The 24159-nt window shown below is 34.2% G+C and overlaps 1 protein-coding gene across 23 annotated transcripts in view; it reads left to right on the top strand.

Annotated features, from left to right (window-relative positions):
- The window catches only part of C2CD5 (C2 calcium dependent domain containing 5), a 65886-nt gene extending 44077 nt beyond the window's left edge, over window positions 1-21809 (top strand). For 17 of the 23 annotated variants that reach the window (XM_035311451.1, XM_035311433.1, XM_035311413.1 and 14 more), the window contains 14 exons: window positions 989-1175; window positions 2261-2425; window positions 2732-2872; window positions 4915-4978; window positions 7991-8052; window positions 8991-9089; window positions 9493-9582; window positions 10373-10460; window positions 11110-11196; window positions 16295-16345; window positions 17307-17408; window positions 18251-18441; window positions 20273-20419; window positions 21087-21809. In XM_035311451.1, coding sequence (XP_035167342.1) covers window positions 989-1175; window positions 2261-2425; window positions 2732-2872; window positions 4915-4978; window positions 7991-8052; window positions 8991-9089; window positions 9493-9582; window positions 10373-10460; window positions 11110-11196; window positions 16295-16345; window positions 17307-17408; window positions 18251-18441; window positions 20273-20419; window positions 21087-21218 — 1606 coding nt within the window. In that variant the 3' untranslated portion in view covers window positions 21219-21809. The remainder of the gene's footprint in view (window positions 1-988; window positions 1176-2260; window positions 2426-2731; window positions 2873-4914; window positions 4979-7990; window positions 8053-8990; window positions 9090-9492; window positions 9583-10372; window positions 10461-11109; window positions 11197-16294; window positions 16346-17306; window positions 17409-18250; window positions 18442-20272; window positions 20420-21086) is intronic. The other 6 variants (XM_035311334.1, XM_035311438.1, XM_035311466.1 and 3 more) reach the window with 3 other exon arrangements.
- Window positions 21810-24159: the final 2350 nt, after the last annotated feature.

The following is a 24159-nucleotide window of genomic DNA, read 5'->3' as shown; positions in this document are numbered from 1 at the left end:
AAGGATTTTTGAGGTGAACTTCACAACTTGATAGGATTGGGTGAATTACCACGTTTTTCATGGTCATGTAGTAATGGTGGTCCTTAGAAGAAAGTGTCTGACAATATCATTAAATCATATAGTTGCTGTTTGCTTTTTGAATGACAGTTTGCCTCTGAAAGTAGGCAGTCATTATATTGGTGTGCTGTTTGAATTTCAGCTTATGGAACTATAAACTCAAGGGTGGATGGACTATGACTATCAGTGTAGTCAGAGATGGTATTTGTAGTCTTTTTTTTTCCATGGAAATACAAGTATTTTTAATCTTGTTAGTGCTAGAATTGTGAGAGCATTTGATTTTTCTTCTCCTTTTTTTTTTTTTAATTCCCAAATGTGCCTTGAATGACTGTATTAATACAGATTTTTAAAGTTCTACCAGTAGATGTAATTTCATGTACTTGTACGTGGTGCACTTAAGAGACTTGCAGCAACAGAAATATGAAATCGATGTTTGTTAGTTATTCAGTGCTGTCAGACTATTTTGAAAAACAACCTGTGTGAGGCATGTTGTTTCTGTTTGATAGCAACCCTTAAGCATATTTTAAGGAAGGAAATGTGACTTTGTTCAGTAGTCTAGAAAAATGCAGTATTTTTAATTTTTGTATACTGCTTTGATAGAGAATATTTTTTAAATATTGCTGAAGGTTACATATAGTTCTTTGTTTCCTTTATTGTTACACGTTTTTATTGATAATTAAAACAGCTTCCTATTAAAAATGAAGATCAAATCTTAGTTACCAAGCCTCAGTGCATTAGTCTGCCTTGATCTTACTGACAAGGATTTACTTTAATTTTTTTACAGGATTTTAAAATACATTAAAAAGAAACTATATGTATTAAGTTATACATTGAGGGGGGGAGATCAAAATATACTGTTATCCCTTTTGGTTTTCAACAGACCATTGAAACTGTTTTTCTGCTGATGCCATACACCACTTCATATTGTCAGGTTATGCCGTCTAAAGAAGAAAGCTCAAGCAGAAGCAAATGCAACATCTATCAGTAATCTCTTGCCATTTATGGAATATGAAGTGCACACTCAACTGATGAATAAACTTAAGCTGAGAGGAATGAATGCTCTGTTTGGGTTAAGAATTCAAATCACTGTGGGAGAAAATATGCTAATGGGGTTGGCAGTAAGTACAGTTTTAATTTTTGAATTCTTTTGCTTTCTTACAGTATTTTTTTTGAAAACATAAGTGTTGTGGAATTAAGGGTAACTAGAGATATTAAAATGTTATTATAAGAAGAAATTAAAGTGATGGAAAGAAGTAAGATGCCTAAATGTTGACAAATGAGGACAGGCTGTCTTTCAGTGTCTTTCAGAAGATTGGAACGTCTTGACTCTCTGCTAGAGGAGAAGATTATTAGAAACAGGATGAGAGGAAAAGAAGCTTTAAATGGTTTTATGGCATAAATTATATATATATAAAAAAAGATTGTGTTCTTTAAAGGTCCTGCCAAAGATCCCTGTTCCTTACATTACAGTTCCATGACAATGAAGGTCAATTAAGTCTCTCAAATACATCCTTTGGTTAGTTGCCAACAAGAGAAAGATCTGTTGCCTCTTTAATGGCACTGAAGAAATACACGATAGTTTAAAAGTGTCCTAAAGTTAGTGAGGAAATGTTAACTCACAATATTTTCTAACCTTGTTCTGTCATGTGGGGTTAGAACAGTGAATTATGCTTCTTCCTGCATCAGTGTAAGAGGATGCTTCCGTAATACTGACTGGTTTGCATTTTCTTTTGTGTGAACTGGTGATCTGTTTCCTGTGAATACAAAATGGAACTGTCACAGCTTCAGTAATACTGTAAACGGTTTGGACAGGTTTTAAATCTTTGAAACTGGAAAACCATTACTTGACTATGTGATATATACTAATGCCAAGACATGTATCAACATAATTCATTTTGAAGATAGAAATTCACAACAGTTTAGAAGAACGAAGAGGTTTTAATTTGTATTTTGTTTGGAACTTTTAGGTAAACTATGAGCTCCATCATGCAAAAGATCTATGAGAAGGAGGGAGTTCATAAAATAATTGTTCTGCATAAGTAAACGTTGTAGAGAGTGAGTGCTGCAATGTACACATCATACTGCATTATAGCATAAGCATTATTTATTGAAAGCTTTCTATAAAAATATTAAAAGGACATGCTTGTTTAAGAGATTTGAAGATGCTGAAGAGTATCGTTTTTCTTAATGACTTTTTAAAAAGTCTGCAACAGGTGTGTATCTAGCAGCTTTGCCAACACCTGGTGGTATTCAGATCGCTGGGAAGACTCCAAATGATGGCAACTATGAGCAGCATATATCTCACATGCAAAAGAAAATAAATGATATGATAGCAAAAAACAAGGAGCTTTATGAGATTAACCCTCCAGTAAGTAAAACTTTTGTATTCTTAAAAACCAAGCATTCTGAATCAAACACATATATGATATGTATATCCTTGAATTCTTAGATTGAATCAGTTTGAACATAAATTGCTTTTTTAATACATTGTTTTCACTATTTTTTGTGAACCTACTGCAGAACCTAATCTACATAATCAAATCAGTTTGATCTTGTTTAGATTTATTTCTCAGTTATTTTCAGAATGTTCTGATTCTTAGAACTGTAAAGTTGCTTAGAAGTGGAATTATTTTGAAGCTATGTAGAGCAACTGTTAATTTGATACCCTTTTTAGGAGCTACCTGAAGAAATCATTGGGTCTCCCATACCAGAACCAAGACAACGTTCCAGGTTGTTAAGATCTCAGTCAGAGAGCTCTGATGAAGTTACAGAGCTAGATCTTTCACATGGGAAGAAGGATGCTTTTGTCTTGGAGGTGATAAATGTTTTTAGTACTTTCATATTTTTATTTTCCTGAAATGCACGTTAAAAAAGAAAAAGTTAGAAAAAAACTCTTACTCATCCCCAAAGACCATTTTTAAATTGTATACATTTTTTTATATTTAGAATCAGTAGAAAGAAAAATCAAAATTTTAACACTTGCTCTTTTTCCAGTTGTTTAAAGCATAGTTACTGTGTGCCTATAGGGACAATATCTGAAAAAAGATTTTGTGAAAGTGACATAGGATATAGAATTCTAACTAAGCTGGTAAGAATTGTTCTTCCATTTGTTTAACCATTTTCATTAAGCATGTTTGCAATTATCATTCTCTGTGTGCACCAATGGGAATGGAATTGTATCCTCAAAACAAAAATGGTGAGAGTTGTTCTTTGAGGCACTGCATTGAAATAGATGAGTTAATCAGAAGATATTTGATGAAATACAAAAGGGTTGAATGCCTCTCAAAAACAGAGGATTATGTTAAGGCATAAAAGCCCCCAAAGACCATTTTGCTGGAAGAGACGCTTTGGAGAAGTTACGAAAAATATCTGAAAAAACATATGCCCAGCCTCCATTTTGCTTTCACATTTCTCAAATGGTAGAGGGATAGTGGTAATAAAAGCTAGGTGTATTTCTGTTGGGTTGCCTCATTTAGAAGGTTAATACATTACATGCAAAGATGAGCTAGTTAAGGACCGCATTATATGGTCCAAGCAGAGTTCGGCTCATTTTTTACTGTTTCAGGGAATTCTTCCCTCCACCTTATAAATAGACCATGGTACATGTAGTTGGAAGGATAAGAGGAGTTTCCTATGCAGAAAGGAAAATCATAAGTGCATAGGAGAGTATGTTATAAATGCTGCTCAGAGTAGGGAAAAAACGGATACTTGGAGAATGAAGCTTGAATTTAGGGACCATGTTTAGTGCCTTACATTATGTGAATGTGTTGGTCCTAGAATATGTGCCCCTATGTTTTGTTAGCACAATATTTATTTATAGGGGGAAAAAAAATCTTTTCATGTGTGCAACCACTTACTACTGTATTCTTTGTTAAGAAATTGACTATTAGACACAATATTCAAGAGGCTTTAATGAGGCTTCCTACTCTGACCTCAGGTAAAATCATTGGTCACTGGAAATATGTAAGAAATAGTGGTTAAAAAAAAGTAATGTGATGAGGAGATGCTGTGAGATGGTGGGAAGGCAATTATGAGTGCTAAGGTTGTCTGTATTTAACAACATCGAAGTACTCTTCTTTTGCTTTTTTAAAATGAGAAAGTTGTGTGTGTGTCAAGGAGAAGCAGTACATGACAGAAAATCACTTAATAACTGGAGTTCAGATAAAAGCAATTTCCAAAAAACGTGGTAAAAAAATGTCAGAAGCTTAAAAGTAAACTTGGATCTCTTACAGATCAATAAGGCAGAATTAATCTACACAAAAAGAGCATAGAAATATTTACAGAATGTTAGGGTAGATATGTTCTTAGTCTGATCTAAAATAAAAGTCTTTAAAAATTGAATGTTGCAGAGTTTATTTCAACAGAAAAACTAATAACCCCTCAAATGTGCCTTTTTCCTGTTTTATTTTCTATTGCTTATACTGAACAAGGCTTTTTCAAGTCTTTGAAATATTTTTTCTGGCACTGGAATAGGTAGGGAATGATCACATCAGTATAATTATAGACTTTATGAGAGCTCTCATAGTCAGGGCTCTAGTTCTGAGTTGCGTAAAACCTTGTTTAGTATTTTAAATTGTTTTAGAGATTATCTTTTTGTTATTCTTATCTAGTGCAGTTCCTGTGTGTTAAGGGTATGTATTTTATTTTTAATACCATTTAATTAAGGTTTTCAAGTGTTAAGCACACCATAGACTGCTGGATTAGATTAAGAAGTCTGGTTGATGGAATCCTTTTTGAAGATCTCTCTTTAACTGTCAGATACAGATCTCTAACATAATTTTTACGTCTTTCTGAGACTTACGACTGGAAGAGCAACATGATTTTTATCTATTACTACTTTTTTTTTTTTTTTCCCAGATTGATGATACAGATGCGGTGGAAGATGTACATTCTTTACTGACAGATGCTCCACCACCTTCTGGTATAGTTAAAAACATATTTTTCTAATTTATACTGTAGCCTGTATAAATTCATTTTTATGACATACTGGGCAAAATAGAACATTCTAAGTTAAAGTGAAAGTTGTCTTGAAGAGTTCACTTTGTCTGACATACCTGGGAAGAACAAGTCCCTAAGACTTCTATGAAAACAGGTAAACACAGTATTTGTGTGGCATGTTGTGTGTCACTGATTTGTACTGTTGTTGTAAATTTGTAGTTAATTCATATAGGCATGGAGCACAGTATGTTGTTCAAGTATTTTTTAGCCATATAATGTGACATATTGGTTTTGTATTCCAAGAACGTTTTAATTTGAGGTGAGCAATTTGGCCTTCTATAGCAGTCTTGTTTATCTGGTACATATGTATTTTCCTTACTTTGTGATTGTGCTATACTGTCAACTCAAATGTAAGTGATTTTCTATAGAAAACAATGAGGTCACGTAATAGAAACGCAGTAGTTTCTAACTTCAGTGTGTTTATAGATGTATTTCTTTACTTTTACTTAAAAGTCCAACACAGGAAGAGGTGTACTGTATCACCCAGTCTCAGCTTGCTGACAGGGATTAGTCAAGAATGTGTGTTGCATTAAAGTAAGAGCAAGTAAAACAAACAAACAAACAAGTCTGCCAGGAATTTATGGTTCAGCAGCATCCCAAGAGAAGGATATTTTATGTGTAATTCGTAGTTTTTTGTCAAACTCGTCTGTGCATTAGTGTGTTTGCATTTTAAATACATGTGCTTTCAGTGTTTGTAGAATTTTGCATCAGAACACACACCCTTATACCCATTTCCTTATGCTTGTTTTGAATCAGCCACCATATTACTTCTTGTTTGTTTTTCCTCCTTACTGTATTGGGGAAAATGAATCATTGCGTTCTATCAGTCTTCTTTATGCCATCTATGGCTTTATAGACATCTGTCATATGCCCCTCAGTGGCACTCTTTGATCTGGATAAGAGGTTAACATAGTTGTTGATTATACAGAAGTTTCATGGTATGTTTGGTCATACTTGTCATCCCTCTTTTTCTTTTTGAGTTTACCCATGCATCTGAGAATATATCTGTTCCATTCCTAATAATTGCTATTAGTACTTACCTTTTAAGTTCTGTTGAGTCCAGAACTATCTTTATTATAGTTACCTATTATTAGAACCAATTTTTTTATTCCTCATAGTCTCTATTGGCTATAATCTGTCATTGTATATGTGATGTTAAAATTTTCTACCTGCATCAATTGCTTTTTTAATATTGATTTTCATCGATTATCAACTTATCTATTGTTAGGTCCCACTACAGTTGATTTTACTACCCTAAAATAAGGCTGTCAGCAGTTGCCTCATTTTTTCTTTTGTAGATAAGTTATGTTGGGAGCATACAATCCTGAGTTAAAAATGTATCCACTGAGACAAATGGCCATTTCTTCTGACCCTCTGTTTAGTCTTCTAATCAATTGTATTTTCTTCAAGGTATTCTATTCTACCCTTGAGCATATTGGTTTATTGAAGAGTCCTTGGTGGAGGATCTTAAAGTAGATTGTGTCAGCCTTTTGTTTACATGTTTGTCAATTCCTTCAGAGAACTCTGTTGAATGTGTAAGACATCGGTTTATTTACAAAAGTAATCTTGGCTTCTCTTCAGTGTTCTGTTTTTCTACCTGCCCATGAACTTTGTTTTCTAGAATACCTTTGACAGACCAGTAATATCAATATCTGTACTAAGCAAATTAGTAGCTCCCAGTTACTTCAAGGCATCTCACTACCAGAAGATGAAAAGATCGTTTCCTCTGTTAGCGAGGTAATTTTAAGTGAGAGTTTAGTTGTAATTAGTCAGCTATTTCATCTTTTCCCTTCCCAGTTGTTTATATGATTCCTTACTTGTTATTTTGCCCATTTGTCCAATAAATTCTTCAGAAACTTTCATTTAAGACAAGTTCTTAGATGAAAAGTAAACATCATGGAAACCTTCACTGCCATGGTGAACGTTGATACAAAAATATGCATATGTTTCTGCTATCGTTAACTTCTCTGATATTCTTTCTCTTAACTTGATTCTTCAACAAGATTTCTGCTTTTGATATTCTGAAAGAAAACTTACTCATATTTATACCCTTTGCAAGCTGGCTCACAATTTCTTTTCTAGCTAATTTTGTGCATTGACACAGAGCCCAGCAGTTTTTTTTCTTTTGAACACATTAGGTGTATATTCAGATTTTCAAGGTTGCTTATTTGCTTTAGATAACTTCTCTTACTGTGCTGTTTAGTCATTATCCTTTTTTCAGTCTTTTCAAGTCTCTCTTAGTAAGTGCTAGGAGTTTGTACTCCAGTCTTTAGGCAGTATCTTCAAAGCATCTCTATGCTGTCTGTCAAGGGTTAGCTTTTAGCTTCTCCAGCGAGCATCTTTTTAGTAAGCTTCCTCATTTGTACTTAGTTTATTCAAACTAAATAGTGGATTTTGGTGTTGGTCCTTCCTATGAGAATGCTTAAGTATATTCTTCATCAGAGCAAAAATACTTTCTATGCTTCTCCTTCCTCAGGACCAGCTAGCTGGGAGTTTCTTGTTTCACAGGGCCTGGGAGAAGTGGCTATGTGAAGTAGTCAGGGAACATGTCTCACCAGGTCATCTTAGCATCATGGGACATGAGCTACCTAGTCTCCATGGGGAGTAACTCAGTGTTACATTTCATACTATTTAGTCTCAACACGATGACATCTCTGGTCTTGCTTTTTGGTATTTCAAGAAATATTCAGAATAAGAATTCTGTAGTCAGAGTATTTGTTTTAGAAGGGATGAGTTCCATCTCTATTATTAGCTTTTCACTTTAGTATAAATAACAGAAGCTATGTGTTGTTCTTATATTTATATTATTATCCAGTATTCAGGAACACTTGAGGGGAATTACTTGGAAAACTTCAAATTATATTGTATATATTTCTTTCAGAGTATTTTGATATTTCAGTGTACAACATAATTTTCCCAAATATTTTCTTTACAGGTTTTTACAGTTGCAACACAGAAATTATGCCTGGTATAAATAACTGGACACCAGAAATTCAAGTAAGGTTATTTGAAAGAAAGAAAAAAAAACAAAAACTTTTTTCCAAATTGGGTTGAAATAGGAAGTAGTAATTTCAGTGATTTCTGAAGTATACTGATTTTGAAAGATAAATTTAAAGGATACTCTTGTGTTAGAAATACAAGTGATGTTTTGGTAAGAAAAGTAGGGTAGGAGAGTATATTTTGTTGTGCTTTTTAAAATGCCATTATCTAACAATTTATTAAAATAACGTGAGTGTTAGAAAGTAGCTGCAGTAAAATATGGAATTTTAAGTTTTCAGGCATTCTTAATAGTTTGTTTAGATTTTACAGACTCTTAAACAGGTGTTGAAAGTGTTACGTGAGATTCTGAATTTGATAACATTAATAGGTTAACATAAGTAAAAATTTGTAAACCCAATCTGGAGGTAGGAGAAAATTCTGTTAATATTAAACATTTTAATGAGGGTTGTATGACACAGTTCAGTCCCGTGTAAAACAGATGTGAATTGGTACAGTGTAAGACTGTGCTTTGCAGAGGTACAGGTCAAATCTGAAAACAATGGCTGTGTTAGCAACATGCTTTCAGGTTGATGAGATTGGCAGTGTATTTGTTATGACAGTCCATTATTATACGTGATTTACATAAATTTTATTTCTGCTGTTGAAAATCCTGTAGGTGGTAGCATGACTGCTATATGAAGCAAGTGAAAATGACATACAGTATTTCATATCTTGCTTAATCACTTTTTTCATATATTCATAAACAATGGTTTGTAGAAATTTTGCCTCAAAATTTTGAGCAACAAGCATTTTACTTGACTGGCTACAGCTTTTTCCTTTTTCTTCGTATTTCTGTCTCATTTTTTCTTAACTATAAGTTATTTATATTCTTTATGAATTTCTGTTTTTAGTATGATAGACATGCATTTTAAAAAGTGTGTTTGTTTCTAATTCAGATGTTCACAGCAGTAAGAGTATCCAGATTAAGCAACATTAATCTAACAAATCAAACACTTAATAAGAACTTCAATGATCTCTGTGAGAATCTGCTGAAGGTAAGAATCTTTGGTTTCAAACATTTTGAGTTGTTCATGTGGAAGCAAAGTGAAGTGAGGCTATGTTGAAAATAACATTTTTTTCCATAGTTGCTTTCCACATTTAGGCTACACAGTGCCTGTTATTAGTTGGTAAGCTGCTCAAAAGATAGATTCAGCCTTCTTAATATATCAAGGATTTCTGAAGCTTTTTGAATCAGAATGAATCCTTTGATTGGTAGTTTACTTTGGAAACAGTGATATAAAGACAGCTATTCTATCCCTACTTCAGACTTTTAATTTTTCAAGAAAAAATAACATTGATTAGATGATTTCTACTATGAATTTTGATCTTTAAGTTTTCTGAAGTAAACCATACTTTTTTTTTTTTTTCTTAAAACAAATAATGTTTTGTCTTTGGCAGAGCTTGTATTTTAAACTGCGATCTATGGTTCCTTGCTGCCTTTGTCATGTAAATTTTACAGTTGCTCTACCAGAGGATGAAATAGTTCAGGTAAGTAAACTGCTTCTTTTGATTTTCAGCATATAATTGTACCAGTTTTGGCCTTCAATTAACATGTGCTGCTGAGAGTAAACTGGTCTAGAAATGGATTACTAGTATGTCTAGGGAATTCTGAAGTAAAACTTAAGGCTGTAATATTCTGTGAAGAAAAATGGGTGACCTATCGAGTCACCAGTTCTGTGAATCATGGGATTGCATGGTGTTTCCTAATCGTGGTATGTCAAATGTGACATCTCTTTAGCTAGACAGGAAACAAAAATTAGATAGATTAGATACCCATTAAAAGGTTTTATCACATACTCTGTAAGAATATGGCATACCAATTTCTAAGTACTTTTCTTTCAGTTTCAAGGATGCTATATACTTGATTATTTTAAAACTATTTTTTTTTTAAATTATAGTATCATTCTTGTGATCAATTAAGCATCTTTTTCTCTTGCAAAAATAGTAATGAGTTTGATTCTTTTTGTCACTTCACAAAGAATGAATGAACAAACGTGAATAAAATCATAACATGTCAGATGTATGTGCTAACAGACCTTATGATTATCATTTAAAAGTGATTTATAAATGTTTATACAATGATTATAAACCTGTGAATGTTTTTATTATATCTACTTAGTTTTTTTCCCCTTTGTTGTTTTCCTGTAGAAAAATCTGTGGTTGTGTTTTATTGTTGTGTTGATTTTTCCTGTTTTTTTTTTTTTTGTTTTTTTTTCCAAAAATCTTTTTGGACTTTGCATGAGAGATGAAATTACTAATATATATTTCTGATTTGCAGATTGCAGTCACAGCTGTTGCAATTACATTTGACAAAAACCAAGCATTACAAGCAAGTAAACCCCCTATAGAAAAATCACAGCAAAGAGGTAAATATTGCGATGCACGTAAACATGAGAGAGAATCGTTTTTTCTCACTTTTTAAAAGTTTATTTATCCTGATATCTAATTAATCTACACTTTTATTGCAATTAAACATACACAGTTTTTACAGGGTAGTTCTATAAAATCATAACCTCGGTTTTTAGAGTGCAGGTATGTGACTTACAGCAGAATGACTGTTATCAGGTAGTAGGTATTTGTTTGCACCTAATCAACAAACTTAGTCATACGAAATAAATGTTTGGAACTTAGCAGTAGAACACAGAGCATTATGTTTCTAAAATATGAGTTATACAGTACCTTCTTCAATAGGAACAGTAAATTGTTTTCTTCTTACATGAAATAAATTGTGCTTTTTACTGTAACGTATAGTAGAATCAAGTGTAAGATACATGAATTGACTTAATTTTTTTCTGAAAATACTGAATCCTAATAAATAGAACACAGGTTCTGTTCAATTTTTCAGCTGGCTTTACTGTCAAGCATCTAATGGTTCATACAGAACAGCAACAGAACACTGTTTATGTGCTGAAAAAATGTGTTCTGGTCAGACGGGACTAAACTGAATCTGTAGTGCATATTACTACTGACAAAACATTTTGGAGTAATTATCAACTTGATATGTTTTCTTTGAAGCATCAACAGACAACGAAGAACAGCTACAATTTCCATTGGAACTTAGCTCTGATCCCCTTGCTTCTCAACCTTTCTCACCAGCTAAAGGTTGGTTAAATGGAAGAACAGTGAACTTTGCTTTTTACTGATTTTTGAGTGCTGCTCTTTCACTGTTGCAGTAGCCTTAAAATATCTGTATTTTCACATGCTTTAAATATTTTGTACTACATAAGCATAATTGATATGCTCACTCCTAAAGCCAGTTTTTTGAGTCAGATAAGGTGGCTAATTCTTCTGTTCATGTTCCTTTGTAATTTTCCTGTAGTTCTTCTTTTTTTGTATTCAGTGTATAGGAAATGTAAAGCTACTAAATGTTGGGTGTTGTTTCACTTAAAAAATATACATTACTTTATAATTAGGTTTGCCTTACACTGCTTTGCTTCTAGGGATGGCCCATATAGATCAACTCCATGAATTTATTGTCAGCTTCTAGTAACTTATGTCATATTTATCATGGTGTGAAATACTTTATCTAGCAAATGTTGGTGTTTTGGCTGAGCAAAATTGCATGCAGTTTTTTTGAGGTGAAGTGGCTTAAACTTATATAATAAACAACTTGTACTATGCAGCACTTATATTAGCTGTTAAACAGCCTTCATTGAAATCAGCTATATTTTCTTTCTTGTATGCTGTTGGAGGATAATCTGCCCATCAAATAGATAATCTGACCACCATCCTGCTAGGCATAGGAAGTTTAATATGTGTGAATTTTGTAAATGTTTTTGCTAAAATGTTATAGCTCCTCTTTTTCTGTTATACAAGTTCTATAAAAGAGGATGTCTACCATGTTTGTTTGTATTTTCAGAGGTCAGTTTAATTTCAGCAATGATATTCTCATTGTGTTGTATTTTTTTTTAAATACAGTTTTCTTTGCTTAATTTCTAATTGTCTATGCTATGATAATATCAACCTTTCATCCTCAAGAAGAGGAGCTACCCAGAAATTACTGACCAGGATAAACTTCTGAGTACCAAAATCTTTCTGTAGTAGAGACGCTTCAAAACTTACTCTTTCACTGAGGCACTGAATACTTGGTTTCTAAGTACTAGAGCCCAGTGTTCATTGCTCTATGATTGTGTCATGATTTTGAGATTCAGGATTTAATATGCAAAAAGGGAACCCATCTGTTAAGTACTATGGCAAATTCTATTGGTAAGTCCCATGTGTAATAGTCTCTCTGTTTTTTTTGTTTTCCTCAAAGTCTACTGGTTATGGTTGAGGAAAATAGTGGAGCATTTTTATTGCTTATGTGGCAGCAAAAGTTACTGCTTTAAGGTGATGCAATTTTGTCATTCAGCTTGCTTTTAGTTTTGTTTAAAAACAATCAGTGCATTTCTTTAAATTCTTGAAAGCAAGATGTGCTTTATAGACATCAGTTATCTCATAAGCATTTTGATTTAAAATGTCGTTCCTGCCTGTGCAATGTAAGTGAGCAGTAATGTCTTTTTATTGTCCCTGGACTGTGCTAGTTGTAAATAGGCACTGACCAGTAGAGGGTAGCCTGCTCATGTGTATAACTCTTCTTTGTGGTCTTTACAATCGATGCTGTACTACAGTTCACTTTGGAGGCTTTCAACTAGATAATTATTTAATCTGTCATTTCTTCACAAGTAGGCACTGAGGTTTCCCTGCAGTTATACTTACTTAGCAGTTTGTTTAATATACTGATAACCTTTTTTTCTTATTTTTTCTGTAAGATTGTTATTTTTTTGAAGTATTTTTATACAACCTTATTATATAATGACCTTTAATAAATAAAAAGTTACCACCCTTGAAATAGACAAAATTTGTTAGGTTGGTTTTCACTTAGTGGCTTTTAATTTGTGCATTAATCCAGTTTAAAATAATCAATTAAGGAGAGATTAAAGAAAAAATGGGAATGGAAAAGTCATGGTTTTATCTGATTTTTTTTTTCTACTCTCAGAACATAAGATTCTCAAAACCGATAGCTTACAAGAGGATTGTCTGTTTGAGTTCTTCGGTTTTTCCATGTTCATTTTTGCATTTGGCAGAACTTCTGTATCTGATCTTCATATTAGTCAGTTGCTTATCTCCTATGCTGTGCTATCAGCTATGGTGTGCTGTGTGGAGATCCTCAAGTACTCTTTAGATACTACATGTTATTACATGAGCTGAGCTGAAAGTGAGTTAGGAGCGTGGAGAATGAGCTTTTTCTTAGGGAGTCTTGCTCACATCTAGTGGTGTTAGGAGTTGTGCGGTTCTTCTTCTCCCACCCCCAGCAGTGGAATGTGGGGATTTTTGGGGGGTGATAGGGTAGGAGTCTGACAAAGGACTTTCAGAATCTACTTTTCTGTTCTCACATGCCTGTATGTTGTCAGGGCACTGAGGATGACTGTGAAGTTTAAAGGAGTTTAACACTTACTAGGATGCTACTGTAATCTGTTAGAAGTAAAGAATTGCTATTTTCCATACAGGTGTTGAATCTCTGGCCAACAGGCAGGCACATAAAAAGAGTGATGATAAATTTTGCTTTATTTTCTGGTTCCAGGTATTATTCCGTGATGCAAAAGGACTTTTCAAAAAGCATGCCAAGGAACAGAAAACATAAAAATAGATTACATATGTACACTGTAATACTCAAACAAGACTTAAATATTGTATCAAGTTATATGTAACTAAATACTTCTACTGTGACATAGTTTATTAAAAAATGTTACCATGCACTCTAGTATCTAGCATACAGTATAGTAATTAGAGAGGTTGCATTGTTTGCAGTGGAGTTAAGATTGATTACTTTCACTGGACTGGATGTCATTCCTTATTACCATGAAAATTGTTACTTGTCAGTAACAAGTATGAAGTTAAATGCAGCTGGATAATATTTTAGACACGATTAAACTGCAAGTGTGGAGTTAAGTTCTCCAATTTTTAACAATTTTCATAAAAGCTTTGAGATTTAATGAGGTGTATGTTATAGCCTTGGAATACAGACTAGGCCATTGTGTGTGATTGCTTTTCTAGCACCAAATCTCATGTACTGTTTAATGATCTTTGAATCATTATGTTTAATGATCATGTACTGTTCATGATCTTCGAACATGCCGAGTTTGACGGTATTCAACAGTAGAATGTTCCAAATCTACCTATAATAGATATATATAGAATTTCTCCCCCCCTTCCTAACCTGTACTTTGTATATCAGTTTCTGATATGACTGTAAAATTACCAGAAACTAAAGAGGCAAACTAGAGTCTATTAAGATGGACTGTTTGTAGTTTAGTCCATATCCGTGAGGTTTTACTTTGTTCAAAGGTGTTCATAAAATTATCTTTAATCAGAGAGCTGTGTGTGTGTATGCAAGTGAACATAGAAGAAGAAACGTAAGTTTTGAAAAGCATTGGATGTCTGCCAGTATCCTGTTAGATGTTCTTAATTGATGTCTGGTAGGGTTAGAATAGTGTTAAATGACTTTTGCTGTGCTTGGATTGATCAGAAAATGTGTGAGACTAGAGACAAGTATAATAAAATAGCTTTCTGTTAAACTTCTGACAGTCCTAATGTCAAAGGTTGAGGCCTCAATATATATTATTCTTCTAACACATTCTCTGTAAGACACTGCTACCTTGGCTGATATCTGTTCTTCACAGTGAATGGTTTATTTTAGGGTAATATTTGCAGTATCCTCATTCCTGTATTGTTTGTTCTTCAGTATAAGTCATAGGGAAAAATCCTAGCTCTTGCTATTGCTCTTAAACTTAGCAGCAACAGTGCATAGATGTTGCCAGTGGTTTAATTGCAGTTGGTATTAAAATCAGGCTTTCCTAAGTCTCCTGAGGACTTAAAGATGTAGTATTTCACTATGAATGGGATTCATGTGAGCAAAAGTGCTTATGTTTACTTCTGATCTTACCTAGATGACTATTACAGTTGATGGAGATAAATAGACACTACTGGGACACAGCATAGCTAATCCTAAAATAAAGGTTAATTTTAGGATCGGATGTGTTGTGCCCTAAAAATGTCTGCCCCTTCTTATAAAGGGAGCTGGAATGATTAGGTTAAGTTGGATGGAAGAGTCCATCATCCCCTTCATAGAGACTCAGCATGCTTGCCATCTCTTCAACACGCAAGCAGGAAAAGTTACATGCCTCTCACCAGTTCTTGTGTTATGACACATGACTGTAAGTACGACTTTTTCTGCTCACTGCTTATCAGAGATGTTGCTATGGTAGATTGCCTAAGTTATGACCATTTTGAAAGTCTAATCTGTTACCGTGATAAAAGAAGCAAAAGTAATAACTGTAAGGTTAAATAGCAACTCCTGACATAATATAGACTAAATTTATTTTTGCATACAGATAGCATTTTAAGAGTTACTAAAAGTTGAAAGGCCAGTTAAAAGTGAGACTGAAACCAGTTTCTGCAGTGGCAGACTGTAGCAATAGACCATAAATTCATTTACCAGAACAATGAGAATTACAGTCTTCACTGGACCATTATTTCTAAGACCCTTATTCCTGTGTTGTGAGGGGTGATGAGAGTAAATGTGCTGGAAGTGATGGGTGTATTTACTTGTTTGTGCGTTATTGATTAAAGAACTGGTAAGTGTACTAAGAAAAGTGTAAACGGGATAAAAGGTACTTCTTACAGGAAAAAATAATGATCAGAATCGCCATCTATGATTTTAAGATTGCTGTTTCTTGCTGTTACTTGTTGAGCTTATTTATTGCCTTGTGTCCAAAGAAAAATCATAATTGATCTCAGTTTTTCCTTTTTTACTGAAAATCTTTGCTGTTGCTAAGGGATGAGAGGTGAAAAAAGTTGGGGATTCCTTTATTTCAAATAAACTTTTAAGTTTGACTTCTGTAACATAAACTCTAACATAAACTTTTCTGTTTGTTTGTTTACATTAACCTAAACATTAAATGTCTGTATGTAGTATCTATTTGCTTTCAGAACTGTTTAACAAATTCTCTTTTTACAAGACAGATTTAGTAAACTATACTAATTTATAATTAATTTGTGTTACCAAGGTATATTACATAGCACAGTATATATACAAGGTTTTTCTGATATCTTACTCTAAAACTTTTTTATAAAAAGAAAGCTGTTAGTCACATCGTACATGACTCGCAGTTATCAGTGCTCATGTATTGTCTGAGTGAAATTCATTTTATTTTATTAGAACTCCTGGAGGGTGCAAGTTCCCACACAGGTATTCCTGCTGCTCAGAGAGGTGAGTTTACTTGATTTAGCCATATGCCAGAACAGAATAAGCATTCTTAGGACATTGGTATACTCTTTTTGGATGTGTCTTAATCCAGGAAGTGTTTACTAGTTAACTGAGAATGCATGCTCTGGTGTGGCTTAATAATACCATAATATTTTGATGTTTTATAATTACAGAAGTCAGATTTTTTAATAATAGGTGTGTCTCTGCCAAATATATTGAGATCACTTTATCTGCCAGAAAATCAGTTTCCTGAGAGAGCTTTTTTTTGCTTTTAATGTTGTCTTAATTTAAAGTTAGCATGTGTTCCTTCCATTTCTTCAGGATAATGAAGAAATGGTGTTTGCAAAGCTTCTGTTTTTAAAGAAATGCAAACACCACTGCAACTAATACCAAAAAGTCATAACAGAAACAACTCTAGTCCTTGTTGTAATTATAATGTTGGGTGGGGAAGGAGGCTCTGTTAAGGAAAACTCATTTGTGTTTAAAACTGAGATGCTGTTTCAGCTTGTGACTCTTACTATCATCACCAATGTTTTTTCAGTCTCTGGGTTAGTTTGTGGTAGTTAGGAAGTTTAAATCACGATATGCAGCTCTTCAGGAGGAAAAGAATAGCGATGAAAATTGAACAAGGCTTAGATAAGTTTAAAGAAATAAAAGCTTAATACCTAACATGGGATTTAAAAATAAAATCTAGCATAAGGCATTAATGACTGTATTTGCATGTTTTTTCAGTGATGAAGTCCCAGTCAGGCAGTTGGTTCACAACTGTGACCTCACCAGAAATCGGTACACTGGTTTGGACAAGTCCAGACCTATACTGTAACTTTTCCTTTAAACAGACCTGGAAAGGGATGTTCATTCTCTCTCAGACAGATCATTGCTTCCTCAGAAGGAGCATTGAGATGAGCAAGAGACATCATCCATATATTTTTTTTTTCTTTTGTTTTTCTGTCTGTGTTTTCAGCAACGTCAATTGATTACAGTTCCTTTGCAGACAGATGCAACAGCTGGATAGAGCTCATTAAACAGAAAGCTCAGACCATAAGGCGCGGATCAATTAAGACAAGTAGGCGGCTGTTTCTACCACGTTATGATAATCTGAGACACATCTCTGATTTCCCAGTGGTGAATAGTGAAGTTTCTTGCCCAGCAGTAGTATTTCAGATCACGTATAGAATGAATACCTGAGTGTGAAAACTGCTGACATTGTTAATGTCTGTATAAGCTAATACAAGGTTTATGAACCAGTATCATAAAGAGCAAAATACAGTATTTCTGTTCACTTAGAAAAAATTAGTTATCAATAAATGTGTACGCCTACTAATTATATAACATACACTGCATGGATGTAGGTGTATGTATGATCTTGGAAAATTTTTGGTGAGAAACAGGAAGCAATCACCAAGGTGACAGTCAAGGCAATGGTCACTAAATTAGCAAGTGGTGAGTTATTTTTCAGCAGTTCTTTGGCCACAGGTCTGACTATCTTGCTTAAATTAGTAGAGATTAATACCTGTTTTAATGGAAAATGCTGCACTGGGGAAACACAACAACTTTCACACTTCCTATAATAATTTGTTCCTCCAGCAGAATATGTGTTTCAAAATGTTGGCACTTTTTTCTTTACCTTCACTTTATAACTGATTGTTGTATGTGCAGCTACTCTCCTCAATGTTTTCTTTTGCAGGAATGCCACTCTTCCAAATAAATTCCATTTCAGCTTTTGTCTTCTTTTGCATGCATTGCATGATAATTTCCTTTCTCACATGATATGGCTGAGCATCACAGGCAGCTGAATGTTGTCACCAAGCTATTTGGAAACCATAAAGAAGAGTTGTTGTGTGTTAAGAAACAGTGACTGATCTTTCTTGATAGTTACTTTCTCTTCTTTCTTTTTAATCTTTTTAGCTGCTTCAATTGATAAAGCAAGTCCATTGGCTGAGGGATACTTACGGCATCGTTCTTTTCCATCATGTGCTAATTCTACCGTCTCAGTTGTTAAGATGACACCTCTTTCTTTTATACCTGGAGCAAAAATAACCAAATATCTGGGGATAATCAACATGTTTTTTATACGAGAAACCACTTCTTTACGTGAGGTGAGCTACATATCAGGGATTTGCACTTGCTGTTTATTATAATAATCAAGGCTAAGTATATAATGCCTGCAGAGGTTTGAGTTGAGGTATGGCATAGAGAATTGAGTTTTTCCTCACTTGAGGTTAGGTGTTGAATGGGGATTAAGTTGTGTCATGTTACTCTTGTCATAATAGAGCATTTTTGTGTTTGGCATTGTTAAGAAAGGGCTGCTTACCCTAGGCCCATTGTTGATGGCTGATTTGGGTATAATATTAAACTAGTAAGTTCTTAAACAGAACTATGTGAAAAAATGGGTCTGACTGGCAGTGGGAGTTAGACTCCTTTGTACCCAAAACAGATTCATTTAAATGCTTAAAACAAAAACAAAAACCTTCTCATTTAGCAAGTTCAGTGATGAACTTTCATAGTGTATTAGGATTTTAGAGGTCTTTGGTTAATAAAGATTTCCTATACAGTATATAATATTTACACTGACTTTTAATGTTTCATTCTCAGTAACATAAGTCTGTATCATAAAAGTCCAAAAAGCATGCTATTGAGTATATCACCACACAAGCAGCTTAGAAGGTATAGTTCATGATATTCAAACAATGAAGTCCAGTCTGGATCTAGACTCCTCTGAGAAAAATCTCAAGACATTGTGTATCATCGTCATGTTCTTTTTGGGAAGTCGCTTCATCCTTCTGCCACAATTTCTAGACACAGAAATAGAATGAACCTATCTGGTTTACCAGTACTGAAGAGTATGCTGTTTCCCAATAATTACACATTTAGAAAATTGCATAGCAGATGTTAATACAAATGATCAGTCTTAATAAAAAATTGTCAAAAGCTCTATATAGAAACTTTGAATGCCTTGTTTGGATCTTGCAAGTAATGGCCCCTTTTAATTTGAGAAATCTATGTGAAAAGGACAACATTTTCAAAATGTTGTAGTAAGGTATGATGAGGACATAGAGTTCATGGCATTTTTATTCTAACTGTAGCTTCTGTAGATACAAATTAAATAGCTGATACACAAGCTTTGGTGACTGTGATAACAGATCTCAGTGGAAGTAAGTTGCTCAAGTATTTAATTCAACTCCTCCATGGAGCTGGGAAGCCTGTGTAGTTTGTCAGTGATGCTGACAGTGTGCTTTTTTTTTCACCACTGACAGCAACTAATTAATACCTATTTCAGCTATATACACTGAGTCACAAACCAGTTTTAATAAAAGTTGTATTGTATTGCCCCAACGTTGTGACAGAGTCAAAAGAATGGTCATTATATCCAACTTAAGTAGTATCATCTCAGATTCTACAGAAGCATAATTAGCTACATTTGTGTTTGTATTGCTTTATGCTTTGGTTATGGTAGTTGATGACTGGTAGTTGGTGACAAAGGGTAGTGGCCGCTCCTTACTACTCATTTCCTGGAAGTGTAAATTATTCTTAGTCCTCCATGTAAATTATTGTGTCTGCTACACAAAAAATAAAATGGCAGTACTCTTCCTGATGAAAGAAAAGCTTATGAACTCAAATGTCACTTGAATATTGCATGCTCCTGCAAAGGTGTAGGAATATCTGAAAAGAATGGGGTGTATGTACTACACTTAGTACAAAGAATATCAATCACAAATGAATAACCTAGTTGTGCTTCTTTTAGTCAAGCAGTAAGTTCAACTGATCTGTGTTTTATCTGTGATAGATTAAACAGTGAATGGGTTTCACGTTCTGTACAAAATGCAATTTCAGATTTACTGAAATATTAGTGGATAAAAACGTAAGGAGATCATTCATCATCTTATTGCAATACCTGACATAAAATACTTATTTTTTTCCCCATTATAGGAGGGTGGTGTCAGTGGCTTTCTCCATGCTTTTATCGCCGAAGTGTTTGCAATGGTGAGAGCACATGTTGCAGCTTTAGGGGGCAATGCAGTTGTCTCATACATAATGAAGCAGTGTGTTTTCATGGAGAATCCAAACAAAAATCAGGTAAATTATTGAATGAAACTACAGTGCTCGTACTAGTATGACAGAAATATTTTTAATAAATAAAGACCCCTGTAGAGCCATGTCTGCATAGCACTTCGGGATCTCTTATCATAATATTTCTTTAAAGAAACCAAGAGCATTCTGAACACCCAAGTTAACATGAAATTGCAGATATGCTTCATAAATACCCAAATGGTATTGATGTTAAATACATAAAATACTAGGTTTGCTAGGTTGAAGTAAATGGCAGGAACCATAGAACACAGTAGTGCTAAACTTAGCTTTTCTGATGCTGCGGTGTTAGTGTTTACATTATTTTCACATGGAATTGGTCCATTTTGGACATAAAGGGATAAAGCTTTATCAGAAGAGAAAACAACTGAATTCTGTTGTTTTGGTGTGTGAAATAAATTCAAAACAATAGTGAAATGAACAATCACCCAGGTACTCCATTTTAGTTGGAGAATCTATCTGCACATTCAATAGCGTGAGTGGATATGAAAGAGATATGGCAGAGATTGCCTTACTAATAATAATTTTTTTTTCTAATAATTTGTCCTTCTTTGATCTCTGGCAACTTATAATATGTGTAGTTATACAGTGCAGATTAAGTAATTATGTATTTTATGTTTGGTAACTGCATGTTGTCTTTTTTTTTTCTTCCTAGGCCCAGTGCTTAATAAATGTAAGTGGAGATGCAGTAGTCTTTGTACGTGAATCTGAGTTAGAAATGCTACCAGTGCAACCTTCTACAGTTGTTTCTCAACCTGCATGTACTGGAGGAGACATTACAACGTGAAGACAGGAAAATTGAAATGGTCTCTGTCAAAAAGGTTGTTTAAAATATGGGAATGTTAGGTTTGCATCTTGAGAATCAGTATCTCCCATCAAAATCATTAGCCAAGATCTAAGACAATCACTGTATTTTGTCCTTCAGGTTTATGCAACAGCCAGGACAGCATACTGGCAGGTATGCTCTGATGTTTTTTGTTTAAATTACAGGACCTTTGAAACCTATACAGAAAGAGAAGCACCCATAGAAGACTATGCATTGAAATAGTAGGCGTCACATGAAAGTAAACAAAAATTGTGTTGTATTTTTCAGCTGTTCAACAGGACCATGATAAGTTAAAATCCAGACCCATCTCTGAGTTTGCTTATTGTATTAGCTGATTCTCAGCTCAGCTTAAAGAAAAAAGGGGGTGGAGAGCAGATGGGAGGTAACTGAGAGTCCTGTATTAGCGACCTTTGCTGGAGAACCCAGAGATACAGGCTAATAAAATGTGAAGCCTAAACTTGTTTTAGATCTTACAGCGAGGAGAGGAAGAAGCACCACCAAAAAGTTACAGTTTGAATTCCTGCACGCTAAAAATATTTTTCAACTGTTTGAGAACTGTTATTTTTTTTAAATTAGTAGTATATGAAATATGTTTTGGGTGTTTTTTCATTTTTTTGAAAAGCTATCAGACCATAATGCTGTTCTGATAATCTCTATGAATTAAAAATAAAAAAATAAAATAATGGGTTAGGTGCTGTTATAAGATTTCACTTCAATGTTGACCAAAATAAATTTTATTTTATATATAAAGTTCTGTGAAAGAATTGTCATGAGGGTGATTACCTTAAGGAATGATTTCTTGCAAGGATGACATTAGCAGTTCTCTGAAAGTGTACAGAGGTATAGTCTGGCCTGCTTTCCATTGGAGATGGAAAATGCCTGGCTAATTAGAGACAGACATATGGTTGTGATGCTAATTTCTGCTAGTTGTTCTTCTCTTCCGGTACAGTAACTGGGAAATGAGGGTACTGCAGATAAATGAAACTTGTCATTTCTGGTAAAGGTCTGAAAGGCAGTGATATTTTAGTATAAAAGATGCAATTTTTTGATCTGACGATGCATTCTTACTTAAATCTGTCGTAATGGAACTTGAACAAACATGTAAACTTGAATGTAAATATTCTGCTTAGTGTTGAAATTAAGCAATGGCATGGTTATTTGTTAAAATATTTCATTGTAAATGAGCATGAAAATCATTCTTTGCACAATAAATTTGTGTAAAAAATATCTTGCTTTTTATATGTATAATAGCTAAATGTATACACTGGATACGTACTAAAAATGTCACATCCTCTTTCTCCTTCCTTATATTTTTTTAAACACTTTTTTAAAATAGTGTTACAACCTGCTTATTTAAAATATTTAAAGTGTTTGAGTTTGGTGCTTACCAGAACACTTCTCTCATACAGCTAATTGTTTTTGAGTTTTGTAGCTGTTACAGCCAAAACTACCATAAGTTATGTCATCAGTGAGTAGTTGCAGCTCTCTTGATTATTTTGCAAGGCAAATCTTGTTCCCTTTGAAGCTGGTGGCAGAATAATTTTGAAGGTCTTGGATCTGGCACAACAAGTTGTTTTTGAGCATAAATAATCATCATTGCAATACTGACTAAAATAGCATATTAGAGTAACTTTTTTTTTTTTATTGAGGGGAGGGATTTGGTAGCTTCTGTGGGAGTATCAATGGCATCTTTTTAATTTTGTAGCTATTTAAAGAAAGTTTACGTTTTTCATCTACTGTGTTTCATTAGAGCTAGAGTAAATGCTTTCTCATCTAGAAACTGTAATTCTTTATTATTCCTGAAGTGACAAATATATCTAACTGTTTCTAATGGAGATCCAGCTTTTCCTCATTAGTTCAGCTGGATAAACTTAATCTGTAGGAAGTTGTACACTTAATTTGCTCTATGCAGTTTCTTCATTAATAAAAAAAAGAAAAACACAACTAATACATTGAAATACATAGAACATTATATCTTTCTCATACCTAAAAAGGATCTTATGAAATTCAGACAATTATTAGAGGATATTAGGAAAGGAAAACTAAAACACAAGGTAAACACTTAAGTCATCTGTGTGCAAAACACCTTTGAGGAGCTGAGTGCCTGCAACTTACTTTCCTTAGCTGGTTCAGAATGCCTGAAAATCATGAAATTTTCAGCCATTTCTGCCCTGTGTAGGTACTTAAGGTACCTTGTTTATTGACTTTTACCCTTTAGTGATGATAAAATTACCGAAGTTTTGATTGTGAGAGAATCATTGAAGTTCCTGCTAAAACAGGAGCTGTTAATGGAAGATAATCTTGTTCTCTACTCAAATGGGACTTCCAGATGAAAGGTGAAAAACAGTTTTGATTGAGATATTTATGGCTGAAACATTGCTGCTTTTTCAGGAATTTTACCCTACTCTGAGAATAGCTGTTTGGGGATAGGAGCTAATGCAACTTGCTGCTTTCTCTTCATTTGAGAAATCCAAGTTGACAGAGAGTTGAAAGTAGCCCTTTCTGCAGTGGTTGAAGTACCACCTTCACAGTGACTTGGAAGCTTGTGGAGAGCGCTTGGTTCTTTTTGTTGTTCAGATGGGTAGTTGGAAGCTTGGATGATTGGTCTAAAGGAGTAACAGAACTTTCTTGGCAAGCATGTTATGAATATCTAGGCTAAATGCAGCATCTGGAAATCTGTTGAGCTTTAGGTTGTGTGGGCAAGAAAACTTTTCTTGCCACACAGAATATGTGGGTTTGGGAGGTAGGAGTTTTGTCTGCTCTGCAAAGCAGCAATGAGTCAAATTAAGGATGAGTGGCGTGCCTTGTCTCTAGATGTGTGTCAGGCTCTGGGGACACCAGCAGCTCTTAAAGTCCCTGTCTGGCCTCCCCCCAGTACCCGACATCAGCCCCAGCCCTGGCA

Source organism: Oxyura jamaicensis, chromosome 1, assembly GCF_011077185.1.
Source record: "Oxyura jamaicensis isolate SHBP4307 breed ruddy duck chromosome 1, BPBGC_Ojam_1.0, whole genome shotgun sequence".
Lineage (NCBI taxonomy): Eukaryota > Metazoa > Chordata > Aves > Anseriformes > Anatidae > Oxyura > Oxyura jamaicensis.
This window is presented reverse-complemented; position numbering and strand designations above follow the sequence as displayed.